This window comes from Natrix helvetica, assembly GCF_964273705.1.
Source record: "Natrix helvetica genome assembly, chromosome: 1".
Classification (NCBI taxonomy): Eukaryota; Metazoa; Chordata; class Lepidosauria; order Squamata; family Natricidae; genus Natrix; species Natrix helvetica.
Window position 1 is genome coordinate 273,938,464 of NC_138548.1, and position 13,503 is coordinate 273,951,966.

At 39.3% G+C, this 13,503-nt stretch overlaps 1 protein-coding gene across 1 annotated transcript in view; it reads right to left on the reverse strand.

Annotated features, from left to right (window-relative positions):
- The window catches only part of SH3RF2 (SH3 domain containing ring finger 2), a 90,034-nt gene that overhangs the window by 28,520 nt on the left and 48,011 nt on the right, over positions 1-13,503 (reverse strand). Inside the window, 1 exon segment of the mRNA XM_081936014.1 lies at positions 12,238-12,564. Within this exon segment, the coding sequence (XP_081792140.1) occupies positions 12,238-12,564 (327 nt within the window).

Here is a 13,503-nt window from a genome sequence, read left to right on the forward strand (position 1 = left end):
TGTGCGTGTGCATGTGTGTAGATAGATAGATAGATAGATAGATAGATAGATAGATAGATAGATAGATAGATAGATAGATGTAGAGGTAGGTAGACATAGATAGAGCTATATTAAAAGTTATGATTACTGTGTTTACCCGAAAATATGACATGTCCTCATAATACAGCCATGCCACATTTTTCTGGTGGGCAAAAATATACCCCCCCCCGCATATAAGCCCCCTGGATAACCCCCCACCTCCGGCCAGGCAGAGCACCGCTCACCAACCTAGCAGTATCCTGAAGGTGCCAAGCCGCGGGAACCTGGGAGGAGGCAAAGGTAATCACATTGCTTGGCACCTTCGGGATACCGCTAGGTTGGTGAGCAGCGCTGTGCCCAGCTGAAGAGGGGGGTTGCTGGGAGGCTGCTCTCTTGCGAGTGGGCTCCCAAAGAGCTGGGCACAGCCTCATGGGCAAATGGCTGTGTTGCGCTGTTGCAGCAGTGCAACACAATAGCCAAGAAGCGATCACGCTCACGAGCAGCCACCTGGCAAACTCCTTTGCAGCTGGGCACAGCACCATTCACTGACCTATGGGTATCGCTCTATGGTTGTACGCTCTGCTGGCCCACAACCATAGAGCGTGCCCCCAAAGCGGCCACTGCCAAAAGACTTGGGTTGGAAGCCGCGGAAAAAACCAGGCTGGGATGGTGGTGGCGGCAGTGGTGGAGGTGCCCTGGCTCCGTAATGAGAGCTGGGCCATGCATCATGAGGCTGGGAGGTGGGTGAGCGAGAATGGAACAGCCGCTCACACAACCCCCCTCTCCAGCTGTGCAGAGTGCCATTCACTTGCATTTGGAAGGCGCCAAGCCGCGGGAGCTGGACGGCAGCAAACAGTCACTCACATGGCTTGGCGATACCCCTAGGTCAGTTAATGGTGCTGTGCCCGGCTGCAAAGGGGGTTTGCCGGGTGGCTGCTCATGAGCGTGGTCGCTTCATGGCTGTTGTGTTGCCATGAAGACTGTGCCCAGCACTTTGGGAGCCCGCTCGCAAGAGACCAGCCACCCTGCAACCCCAAAACAATAACCCCCCCCCCCAATAAAGCCCAAGCTATATTTTGCAGGTAAAAAGAAAATAAGACCTTCCTTGTCGTATTTTCAGGGAAACACGGTAAAAGATGGGAGGGGGAGCAGAATGCATGACAGGGGTGACAGGGGAATCTTCTATTGGTCCATCAACCACCTCCAGTATAACACTCCCCCGTTGGAGCCCCATTATGCAGTACAAACCAGCAGAATAGTAGCAGAATACATCCATGAACACCAACTGGCAGCAAGAAGACACTATGAAAACTCCTTAATGCCACAACACATGGACAGACTTAAACATAGTTTCAACTGGGAACTGTGAGCATCCTAGACCAAGCTAAATGCAAAATATATTTATTTCCTATGTTTTGTTGTACGCCGCCCCGAGTCCTTCGGGAGAGGGTGCGGCTAAGAAATAAATATTTATTATTATTATTATTAAAAATGCTAATTCCTGGATGTTCAGCACTCAGACAAATCAGCCATTTAAGGCACATAGAGATGAATCACATTTGCACATTGTTCAAAAGAAACAATTAAAACAGCTCAAAAGGAATAAAAAGATCTGAACATCGCCTAGCCTGCAATCAACACCCAGGTAAGCAGGGGTTAATATCAGGAGCAACACCAGACAAGCAATCAAGCAGAAAGCAAATACCCTAAAGGAACTACCAACTCAGACAAACAATCAAGTATTAAAAACATCCTAATCAAGGAACTACCAAGGAGAAACACCCCCCCCCCCCTAACTCCAGTAACAGGACAAGCGACTGTGTATAAACATAGAGGAAATACTACCCGTTTCTAACATTGAAGATGTTACCAAGCTGAGTAATGAAACATCGGCAAGAAAATAACTAAGTTCAGAGAGCAACAAGGCTTCCTCTGTCTGGGGAATAATCTAAAAATGCAAAGAGGGTACCAAAGTAGCGTTGCTCCTTTTTTTATTGTAACAGCTTCCTTTCCATTCTGCTCTGATTATATTCCTCTGCAGCTTTCCCCAATTATATATCCACTGACTCACTTCCTAAAACAGGAATAGACATCTCTTACATTCATACAACACCCCAGGCTCTGTTTTGTGGCTTCAGAGTACTTAGGATTGGATCCAGAAATTCAATGGTCAGTTTCTTTGTTGCTGTTTGCCACTAAACATCCTTCACAATTTAGAGCTTGAGATGCCAAAAAAGTGTGACTTTGAGAATGAAAATGGCTGCTCTCCCCAGAACGATGAGGTCCATGATTGGGGAGGGGGTTCTCTTTTAGAAAAGGTATAATTTATACACCCCATCTCATCATAATGTGCATGTACAATACAATACAATAGTAGAGTTGGAAGGGACCTTGGAGGTCTTCTAGTCCAACCCCCTGCCTAGGCAGGAAACCCTATACTATTTCAGACAAATAGCTATCCAACATCTTCTTAAAGACTTCCAGTGTTGGGGCATTTACAACTTCTGGGGGCCAGCTGTTCCACTGATTAATTGTTCTGTCAGGAAGTTTCTCCTCAGTTCTAAGTTGCTTCTCTCCTTGATTAGTTTCCACCCATTGCTTCTTGTTCTACCCTCAGGTGCTTTGGAGAATAGTTTGACTCCCTCTTCTTTGTGGCAACCCCTGAGATATTGGAACACTGCTATCATGTCTCCCCTAGTCCTTCTTTCTCTTAAGCTAAACATACCCAGTTCCTGCAACCGTTCTTCATATGTTTTAGTCTCCAATCCCCTAATCATCTTTGTTGCTCTTCTCTGCACTCTTTCTAGAGTCTCCACATCTTTTTTACATTGTGGCGACCAGAACTGAATGCAGTATTCCAAGTGTGGCCTTACCAAGGCATTATAAAGTGGTATTAACACTTCACGTGATCTTGATTCTATCCCTCTGTTGATGCAGCCTAGAACTGTGTTGGTTTTTTTGGCAGCTGCTGCACACTGCTGGCTCATATTTAAATGGTTGTCCTCTAGAACTCCAAGATCCCTCTCACAGTTATGTAACATGCATGTATGCATGTTATACTGGTTACTCTCATAAGTAATCCTTAAACCTCGGTAGTTAAGGAGAAACGCTGCATTTCTAGGCTATACAAGCAATGGCAATTCCTCATCCACAGAATTTGGGAAGTTAAAAAGGTTTGAGACAATGCTGAGCTTCATTTCTAGCTCTCCCTATTTAAACATCTATTCTTCCATTGTGTAATTTACCAGGAAAAGATGGAGCAAGACCTTGTGGTTGGATTCACCTGAGATTCTCTTTACACTAGGCTGATAGCATCTGAAATTTTACAGTGCAACATTAACACGTCATTTCTTAAGTCTATGTTCCATGAATTCATTAGTGCTTACTCCACAAGAATTGGGATTAAGACTGTACCCCAATTTAATCCTACTCAGACTTTTGCAGATAAGAAACTGGTACGCAGGATGAAGTTGTCTCTTGTCTTCACAGAAGGATTAACTTAGCTTTCTGCCTCTCCCATGTTATTTATACCAATGCATTGTCACTACGGAAGAGAAAATAAAGCCGAGATGAAAAAGTATTCAAAGAATTAAATACAGCATTATGTTGCCCATTACTCTAGGATTAAACTATTTTGGTTAATATAATTTAGTTGGGAATATACATGCATAGACTTGAGTTCATTGCTTTTGAAAAAAAATTCCATGAGGCTGAAGTTCTACGCAAGATTCTGGTTAATCCTATTAAAACGAGCATTTGCATTTTAGGCAACATTGCATACAATATCCTACTAGCTATGATAAACAGAAGTGTTACTGGGGCTTTCTAAAACAAAAGTGGCATGTGGTAAATTAAAATAAATATAGATTTCTTGGCTTTGAAATTAACTAGGTGTCTCATCTAAGTATTTACCCAACTTGGGCCTGCTTAGTTTTTTTGACATCAACCAAAGTTGGGCTGTTAATTAAATAGTGATGGAGGATCAGACTGGGTAAATAGTTGGGATACCATTAGGAAATTTTAGGACTATAGGCTAATCTGGGAAATACCCTCCCCCAAAGAAGACATTTGCAAATAATTTCTACCTCTTTGCCAAGAAAACTAAAGCTGTAATTGAACTTGATTCAAGGGAGAGTTCAATAACTGATGTAATTGCCAATGGAATGGCAGGAAATTTGGATGACTCTCTAAGACAGTCTGAGGTTTTCTGCTGGCTGTCATGTAACAATTTCACCTCATATTAATCTGTCTCCTTTGACTTACAACTGGGAGAAGAGATGTGACAGCTGATCAAAATAGGAGAATGCTCTAATCGGAAAACAAATGTCACTTTTTAAGAGGTTACTCTTGGGATTTCTGAGTCTAGAGGAGAGATAAGGAGAGATAACACTGCTGGTGTTAATTAAACAAAAGGATTGCCAAGGCCAAGGATCAAGAATTGATGAGATAACCCCCATCTATTGAAAGAATGATCTTCAGATTACAGTAATGAGATTGATAGACTTCTGGGCATTGGTGTTTCATTTTCAGGCATCTCTCCACAGCCAAAATCTACAGGAAGTTAAAACATTTCCTTTTCAACAAAATCTAAAACAAACCAATATATTGTACATTTTTAACACAAAACCATGTGAAATGATTACTGGGATGATGACAATTCATTTATCCCTCTTTGTGCATACTTTATGCCAGGTTATTTTTAAAACACACTAGGTTGTAATTTGTATTTCTGAAAATAATGTCCAAACTTGAATGAAATTATCCTTTGGCCTTTGTTTATGATATACAATGCTGTTTTTCCATGAATTAGGGAGAGAAAATGGTACATACTGGGAAAGTTGCTTGCAGAAATGCATGTGTCATGGAAACATGTTTACATTATTTTATAGCTAGAACAATGCCTATGGATTTTTAAGTTGTTCAAAGTGCTGAGGAAATCAGATGGGACTTTAACTAATGCTAATAATACAGTGAGTAAATCAGACTGACTCTTCCATCCTTAGGCAGTTTGACTGGTAACTACATAAACAGGTTAGGATGCAAACAAGACGATGTGTAACATTGATACATTTCCTGGCCAGTAATTTGTTTTCTCTTTTTCACCTTTTCTGCATCCAATCCATTCTTTTTATGGAACAAATCCTTGAATCATCCCTGTGAGTAGAGTCTTCATAAAGATGGATATTCAGATGCATAACTTCATCTGTGTTAGGAACTCTGTACAGAAGAGTTCCTTATATACAGTAGCTACTCTCTTCGTATCAAGAATAGAAGCTTTAGAGAATGTACCAACCAATGTATATTGATTAAAAAAGTTAACCATACCACCAGTTTACTGCTGAACAGATGTCTTATGGGGGCCCCCACTTTGGCTGGGAAGACATGTAACTATACAAGACACTGAAATGCTGGAACATATACTAAAATCACATCCTGTCTTATATGAAATAAAGAATTAGCTTAAGTTAAGTTTTCTTCTCCTCAACATGAAAAAAAAGTATTGATTCAAAACATAACATGTGAGAAGTGGCAGTTTAATATTAGAAAGGAGGTGAAAAGTGTGATTTGGAACTGAGTCCACTGTGCAGAACCAGCACCTGTTTTTCCAAAGTCCCACATTGCACAATCCAAGTTTGGAATTGCTCAGAATTAATCCCACTGAATTTACTCCACGCTAAGTGTTTATAAGATGCTATCTCTTCTAAATATGGTAGTTGCCAAGAACACTTTTTTTCTGGAACAAAATGAATGAACTTAGTGACAAGAATGAACGTGGACCAGCCTTCCTTTTCAGAGGCAGAGCAAAGCAGTGCAAGCTCCTTTCAACTCAACTCAAAGCTCCCAAAAACATTTCCTCATTTCAACTGCACCTATCACAATACTTTTACAAGACCTTCTTTTTTTAAAATCCCTAGTAGTGCTAATCAGACACCCAGAGCTGCTATAAAGGAAAGAAGCAAAATGTTTTTATAAACTATCAGTCATTAACACAACCCTCCCTGACCCAAACAAAAACTAAAGTCAAAACCAACCTCTCAAGAGACTCAAAGAAGCCCATGCATTCTAGTTGGAATCGGTGCCTTCAGTCTCCAGCTGTGCAGTTGGGAAAACTGAAAGGCTCATTGCTCATTTGAGAAGAAAAAACAATTTGCCCAGTCCACGCCCAAACCGGAGGAATGCAGGAAAGGTCAAACATCACTTGAATGCCTCCAGGAGGTAAGCTTCCTTATTAACCTCAGAGGGAGCTGGCATTTGGAACTGGCATTCGGAGCTACCTAGATGAGTTTCACAATTCCTTTCCCTAAAAATGCTGCTTTGTTTTGGCAGAAGGTCTGTGCTCAGAACCACAGCTTTGCAATAGACTTTTTTCCCCTTCATCTGCTGAAGCTCTGTGTAGAGAGTTAAGTGGTTAAGAAGTGAGGATGGCCTGTATTGTAGGTTGTGCTTGGAATTCGGAGAAAAAAGTTTTTAGTGTGCATACATAAGCACACCCAAGCACAAAGACGCGTTACGATCTTGTGCCCCTTTTTGTAAGCGCAAGATATTTTGAAGGAATTAACCATAATAAACGATAGGTATTATGAATGTCTCCTAAATTTTCCTTCCCTATCCATAATTTTTGCTTACTGTCATATAAACAATAAATACAGTTTACTGAAAACTGGATTCTGGACTGTTGCCTTGTGTCTCTTTGGAAGGCAGTTGATTTTACCCATTCATTTACCCCATTCACATCAACCTCCCCAAATAATACTGAGGGAGGAGAGGAAGAGGTAATTTTCTCCATTATCTTCTACAAAGCTACTCCACCTATTTCCAGAGGATTCCCAGAGGATTCAAAAAGTCAGCAATCTCAAACTCCAGGGACATTTGCAACGTGTAACTGAAGAGTTAGTCAGTCTCAGGAATCCCTTAATTCCTTGATAGTTTTGGTTCTTGGAATGCTGCAGATAGTGTTTACATTTTCTGCAATTTATCTTCAGGAATCACACTCTGTCTGAGGTCTGCAGATGTCTCATAAACTGATCTTCTGTAACATGAGTTTGTCTGTCCGTGTGGTTATCCCTGCTCTCTTCTCAAATATGTAATTAGTTTATCTTCATTATCCTGTTGTGTTTGGCAAAGCTCAGATATCACTATCGCTTACTATCAACATCTTATCAATGTTTTTTTTAAAAAAATATTATTATTGTCAGGCATCTCGAGGCTGGTGTCATCTTGCTTTCAAATGCCTTTTGGTCAGAGAGAATGACCATTGTATTATTTAGAGGACATTATCTCTTAAAGATGATAAATGGCAATAAAGAGCTGGAGTCTCCAATTTCAGTATACCAGAGGGAATTTTTTATATTATAATGACAAGATATATGGAAATAGATTGAAATAGAAATAGCTATTGTAGTGGAATATGGTGTTGATTCCCAGAAGGGAGGGGCTGCCTTCCAGAGGACCGATCTCTTTATTGGGAGAAAGAGAATGAAGAGTCTTCCTCCCCAGAGATTCTCAGAGTATATCTTTAATGATGCAAGCAATTGCTGTAGTTTTGCAAGATAGTTCAAAGCCAACAAAGAAAACTGCTCTGGAGTAACTCTACATGTCTTTCTTGGTTTTGGGGTCCTGACATTATTTTCGTATATATAAACAGATTTATTATATATTTCATAACTCTGTCAAAATATACACAAACAAAAATATATGCATTGAAACTAAAGGCAATGTCTATATAATTAAGCTAAAAAGGAAACAAAATAACCAGCACACATCCTCTCCACCAGCCCACACCCAGCCAAGCAGGGATTAACACCAGACAAACCATCAAGCAGAGAACATTACCCTAATTAAGGAACTACTAAGGAGAAAACCACACCCCCACTAACATTGGTAGGGAAAGCCACTGTACATAAACAAGGAGCAAACCCCACATTCACTCACACTGATAATGTTACCTAGTCGGATAATGAAACATCTGCAAGCAAACAGCAAACCTTTGAGAGGACCAAGACCTTCTCAGTTCAACTCTGACCTACACATATTTTTTTCTATTAGGGACTTTGCATTGAATCATTTGGCATGATTAAGCTTGGAAATGATGTAAGTTACTGTGTGCATTTAAGCAGTTTGCATCAAGATTAGCACAGCATAAAACTACAAACTGCAATTGAAAAACAACAGGGAAATAATTGAAAACTATCAGAGAGATAACCAGTTAATATATGAAGGATATAAAACAGGCAAACAATACGAGCATAAGCAAGGATATATATACACTATATATGCAAGTGAACAGCCCTGTGTCCTACAGATGGCATGCATCCCTATCTTTTTTTATGGCTTGGAATCTCTGGAATATGGGAGGAAGAATTCTTTTAAAGGTTTGGGGGAAGTTAAGGTGTAATTTAATGTATCAAGTTTAGCCCTTAAACCCTACAATCTTCCCAATTGGGATGATTATATATTGCTGCTCAATCCCTCCATCTCAAAAAAAAAATACTTGGAGTTTGCAAACTCCGATGATGTTCTGACATCATTTCTCACATTCTCAGCAGCTTCTGGTTATAAGAAAATGATGTGCCTTTATGCTGACTCGACAAGGAGTCTTAGAATATTATTTGTTTTCAGTAATGAGCTAGCTTTCATTCGCTATTACTTGGTTTATTAATATATCCTATATTAAGTATGTCTATTTGGTATTTACCCAAACAATACTCATTTATGGATTGGCAACAATTTCTAATTAAAAGGATCCATTTCCACTTTAAAGTAGTAGGACAAATGTTATTTTGAGGCAATTAAAATAACATTATGGTTGAGGGAACTGTTCCGAAACAACTGAGGGATGGAACATCTGGCTAACCTATTGCAGATGACTCCAATTCTACTACTATATACAGATATGCCTTCTGTAGAAACATACAGAAGCAACATTTCTGTAGCAACATTAAACCAGCCAAGCACCACGCAATGTGGATTTCACTCAGTGGTAACTACCGTATCTATCTTCCTTCCATCCTTAATGGGCAATCTACTTGCTACTTGTATCCTCCAATCATTCTTCCTCAACTCCTGAAAACAATCCCTTCAATCTCCACAAGTTCCACTTTTTAAACAAAAGAATGCTCTGGAGTTATCCTGGAATTTATGTTTCGGAACATAAAAAGGATCAAATAGACCAATAAGGCAATGAAAGTGTAAGGTCAACTGAATTTGACCTTTGCTAACAATATGAAGTGGTTTGCCACTGTTTTCTTACAGGATTCCCCCCACCCCAGCTTCTCACTGTAATTGACTCTTCGGAGTTTCCTGCTACTTTCTGAACAAATCTGAACATAGATCACATCAGTCAGGTCAGGCTAAATGCAGCTAACAGCTCCAACAAACAAATGCTTCAGGCCATACCGGATTGTCTTGTTTCAAAGATCTTTTCTGTCTCTTTCCATTCTTCTCTGTCTTGCTGAGTAACAAATATGCAGGAATAAAGTCAATTAGTCCTTAATTTTTGTTCCTCCCTGACTCTGTGGTGGCTTTAAAGACTCATGAGACAGATCTTTCCATTGTAATAGGAGCAAAGAAACTGCCTTATTTTGGAAGAGACTTTGTGTCTCATAGACAGGCTTAATGCTAGTGATTTACTTCTCTACATTTTACTGCTTGGTCTGATATACATCTCAACACTCTTTAATCTTCATTAACATTGCCTGCTGGTTTTAAGAATTAAATCTCAGTGCTGATGCAGAACAATGAGTAACCCTTGGGTTTGTTAATGTCGCTGTTCATAGTCAAGTAAACTTTATATGTAGGTCCAAAAAGGTGAACTGGTTCTGCAAGACTTAGAGGATTTGTACATGTAAAATAGTACGTATAAAATACTATTTTGCTATTTTCAGTGGTATTCAGTGGCCCATTGAAGTTTTGTAGAGTTGGAAAGATAAACACGCAGAAAAATGCAGAATTCAGAGCAATCTTAGTCATTTGTAATATTGGCCTTTTAAAATGAAATTCCGAATTAGAAAATGTAATAGTTGATCCCATTAACAAATGGCTCTTTCAATAGAACATATTAATGCTTTAGCTGATCATTGTCCCTCAAAATAGCTCACCAGGAGCTCTGGAGATTATAGGCATAAACTATAAACCGTCATGAAAAGATAATGACATCTATTCTGTGACATCACAATGCAAACTCCAGACATTCATTTATTGTATGCAAAAACCTATATCATTGGGTTTGCATTGTAACACTATATTGCATGTTTTGTCATTTCTCCCCTCCTTTTGTTACAGGTTGATGGCATTTGTGTAAGCCACACATATATCCCTTAAGATTTTTTGCATTAGTCTGCTCTGAGTTAAGGAATTGTTTATTCGGGAAACTGGATCTGGGACCTCTTTCCAAATAGATGATTAACACTTTCAAAACTAGCCATGCCTATCATTCTTTAGAGCTTAGACTATAATCCTTGAATCCAACCAAATGCATGGGAATGACCCATGTGGTCCCCTCTCATCACTGCAGCTTTTCAAGACAACCAATCCTATTCTTATGCAATTTCTAAAATGAATTAGGTAATTTTACTCTATAATGTGCTGATTCAGTGACCTAACGAATAAGCAAATGGGTAGTATAATTGTTTAGGGCATCTATTCCAAAAAAATAAGCACATGATACACTGATGGGTTATATTGACCAGTACTTTTTATTAGGACGGAAGAAATTAATTTTATAAACTCAGGAGATTGCCTTGTAAATTATCAGATTTTATATAGTTTGTACAAAATTTCTTGATTAATTTGGAAAATAGTGCACATAATTATGAAAAGTGTAGACCATATACAATAACTTCTTTTCAAGTTTTCAAACGAATAAAACCATTCCTTGCAATACAGGATTTACTTAGGTGAGCTAAAGAGAACACAAACCAAAACCTTCTTAGAAATAGTATCTATTCTCTAGAATAGAGAAGATTGAACTCTTGCAGCCAATGGCCATGACCGCATAGCAGTGATAGGACATCAGAGTAGATTTTTGCAATCATTATCCTATAGGGCATATCAGACATTAATAAACCTGTTCATTTTGTTGCAGATTTCTGACATTTACAGTACTTGGACTTTTTTCCTGCAGAAAATCATAAAATTATGCCCTCATTATTTATCGGCTTGTAGATAAATTTTGGTGCTACTGCTGGGAGTGTAAGGGCCCAAAGCTCCCTCCATCAAAAAAGAACGAGATGTAGAGGGCCCTCTTCTGCTCTAGAAAATTTCTGGGTTTAGGATTACTGCTCTGACTGTTCATTCCACCAATAGATGACGATCTGTGTTGGCATTTCACCTTCATTTTCAATTTTTCGTTCATTTTAAAAAAAATCTTTGGTTTTGCTTTTTGGTTTTATTAAACTATGTGACTTCATTTCAATCCATTTCATTGCCTTTTTGTTTACTATTTCAAGCACTTTAAGTTGGAAAGAATGCCCACAAGTTTTACAGATGAAAAATAAACTTGAGGCACAAATTTTGGTGAAGACTAAGTTAAACTACAACAATGAACTATGTCCGGGGCCTCATTTAAGATAATCCGATGAGTTGGCCCCAGCTTCTTTCATCTGTCGGACAGCAGAGCATGAAAGATAATTTTTTGGGAACCCAGAATTAATCCCTCCTTCCATGGCAGATAAAGTTTGCTTTTCAATTCGCTGCCTGGTAAGCAAAACCACATCCCTAGAGTACCTACTCTTAAATTAAGTTAAGTTTACTTTATTGTCTTTGCACCTTGTACAACAAATTTAAATGCCATCTCCAGTGTGCATTATAACTATAAAAATAAAACACAAACACACAACCTTCACATTCTATACAATTGAGCTGAAAACCCAATATTGCATTAGTATGGCACTATACAGTAGAATTCAATATAGTTACTGCCCTGGGATAGAAGCTATTTTTCAGCCTATTTATCCTTGTTTTTATTATCCTGTACCATCTGCCAAGTGGTAATAGTTCAAAAAAAAGGGGTGCCCAGGATGAGATGGATCTTTAAGAATGTTTTGAACTTTCTTAAGGCAGCAGGAGCTATAAAGCTCTTCCAAGAAGGGGAGAAGGCAACATATTAAGTCTATTGTTTGTTCACTTACCTTTTCCTTATGAGCGGCATGCAATAGAGATAATGGGGGAAAAAAGAAAGAACAAAATCTTGAAATAAAAGGGAAAAAATAATGCATTTACCTGGTCTGGTGTATTATATGGGGCTTCTAATTTCTCTTGGTGCTTTGCAGTCACGCAAGGGTTGCTAGAACTGATGAGCACAGGAGAACTGATATCCAAAGTCTGCCTTCCTGTAGGTGAATGGACCATCCTGTTAAGGGTGTTTAGGGCAGTTGTAATAGAGAACTGTCTCATGGTCTTCCTTCTAGATTCAGATCCTTTGCAGAAAGTGGGTGACTCTGCACCTTTGGATCTAGGTAAGAACCTTTGTAAAGGTGAAGCACATTTCAGGGGAGAAGACTGGTAACTTTTGCTCCTCTGAAGAAGTTGCTGGGCTGTTGTATTTGGCTGGAAAAGAAACAGGAGGGAGAAAAGAGATGTTGTCAGACCTGGAGGCCATTTTTGTTTGCATTGGGCCTTCCAGCCTGCCACATTTAATGCTGTGGGAAAATGGGAGGGTGGAGGGTTATATGGAGTGTGGGAGATATATAGTCAAAATAACATTCCTTTCTCAGAGAATCAAGGACATCTTGCCCTGTACACTTGGAGGGGTATGACTGGGAGGCATCTTCAGTTGGGACGGTGCTTTGATTGGACCATGTGATGGACATGTGGATACTGGGCAGGGACTTGAAGTTTCATTTAGGTGGAGAAAATCTGGAAGCTTTCAGATTTGGGTTATCCTAGATTTGCCCATATGACATCTCTGATAAAATGGAACTTTGAGGAACTTCAAGCCTTGGAGTCTTCTTTCATCAGGGGTGTTATTTAGAACACTGACAGATGTGACTTTGTTGATAGCAGTCCAAAGATTTTAACTTGCAGAACTGACATTCCAGGAATGGCTTGAATAGATATATGCAGCAACATGCTAACTTGTGTGTGAAATGACATTACTGACTGGGTCTAGACACAGTGCCAAGTCATGGTTTATTTAACAATCTTATTGACATTTTACCCAATATGCAAAGGCATTCAACTCTCTAGTGATGCTGAGTGGCATACAATATTTCAAAAAATTGAATTAACAGTAATAGTAAAAGGAGGATAGTGAAACACTCAGAAGAATAATACCTTCTTAATGTATAGCATTCTCAGAAAGTGCCACCATACAATTTAACCCAGAGTTTTTGGAGGCTAGTTTGAATGAGGCCAAGGGGGTGGGGGGTGGACATAGAAATGTTTCTGTTGCTGTTTCATAGAACAAGAGCTGTGACAGAGAAAGGTCACATTCTAAGTTCCATTAGGTGGCAGACTATGGGACCTGAAACATACCAATTCTGTTGA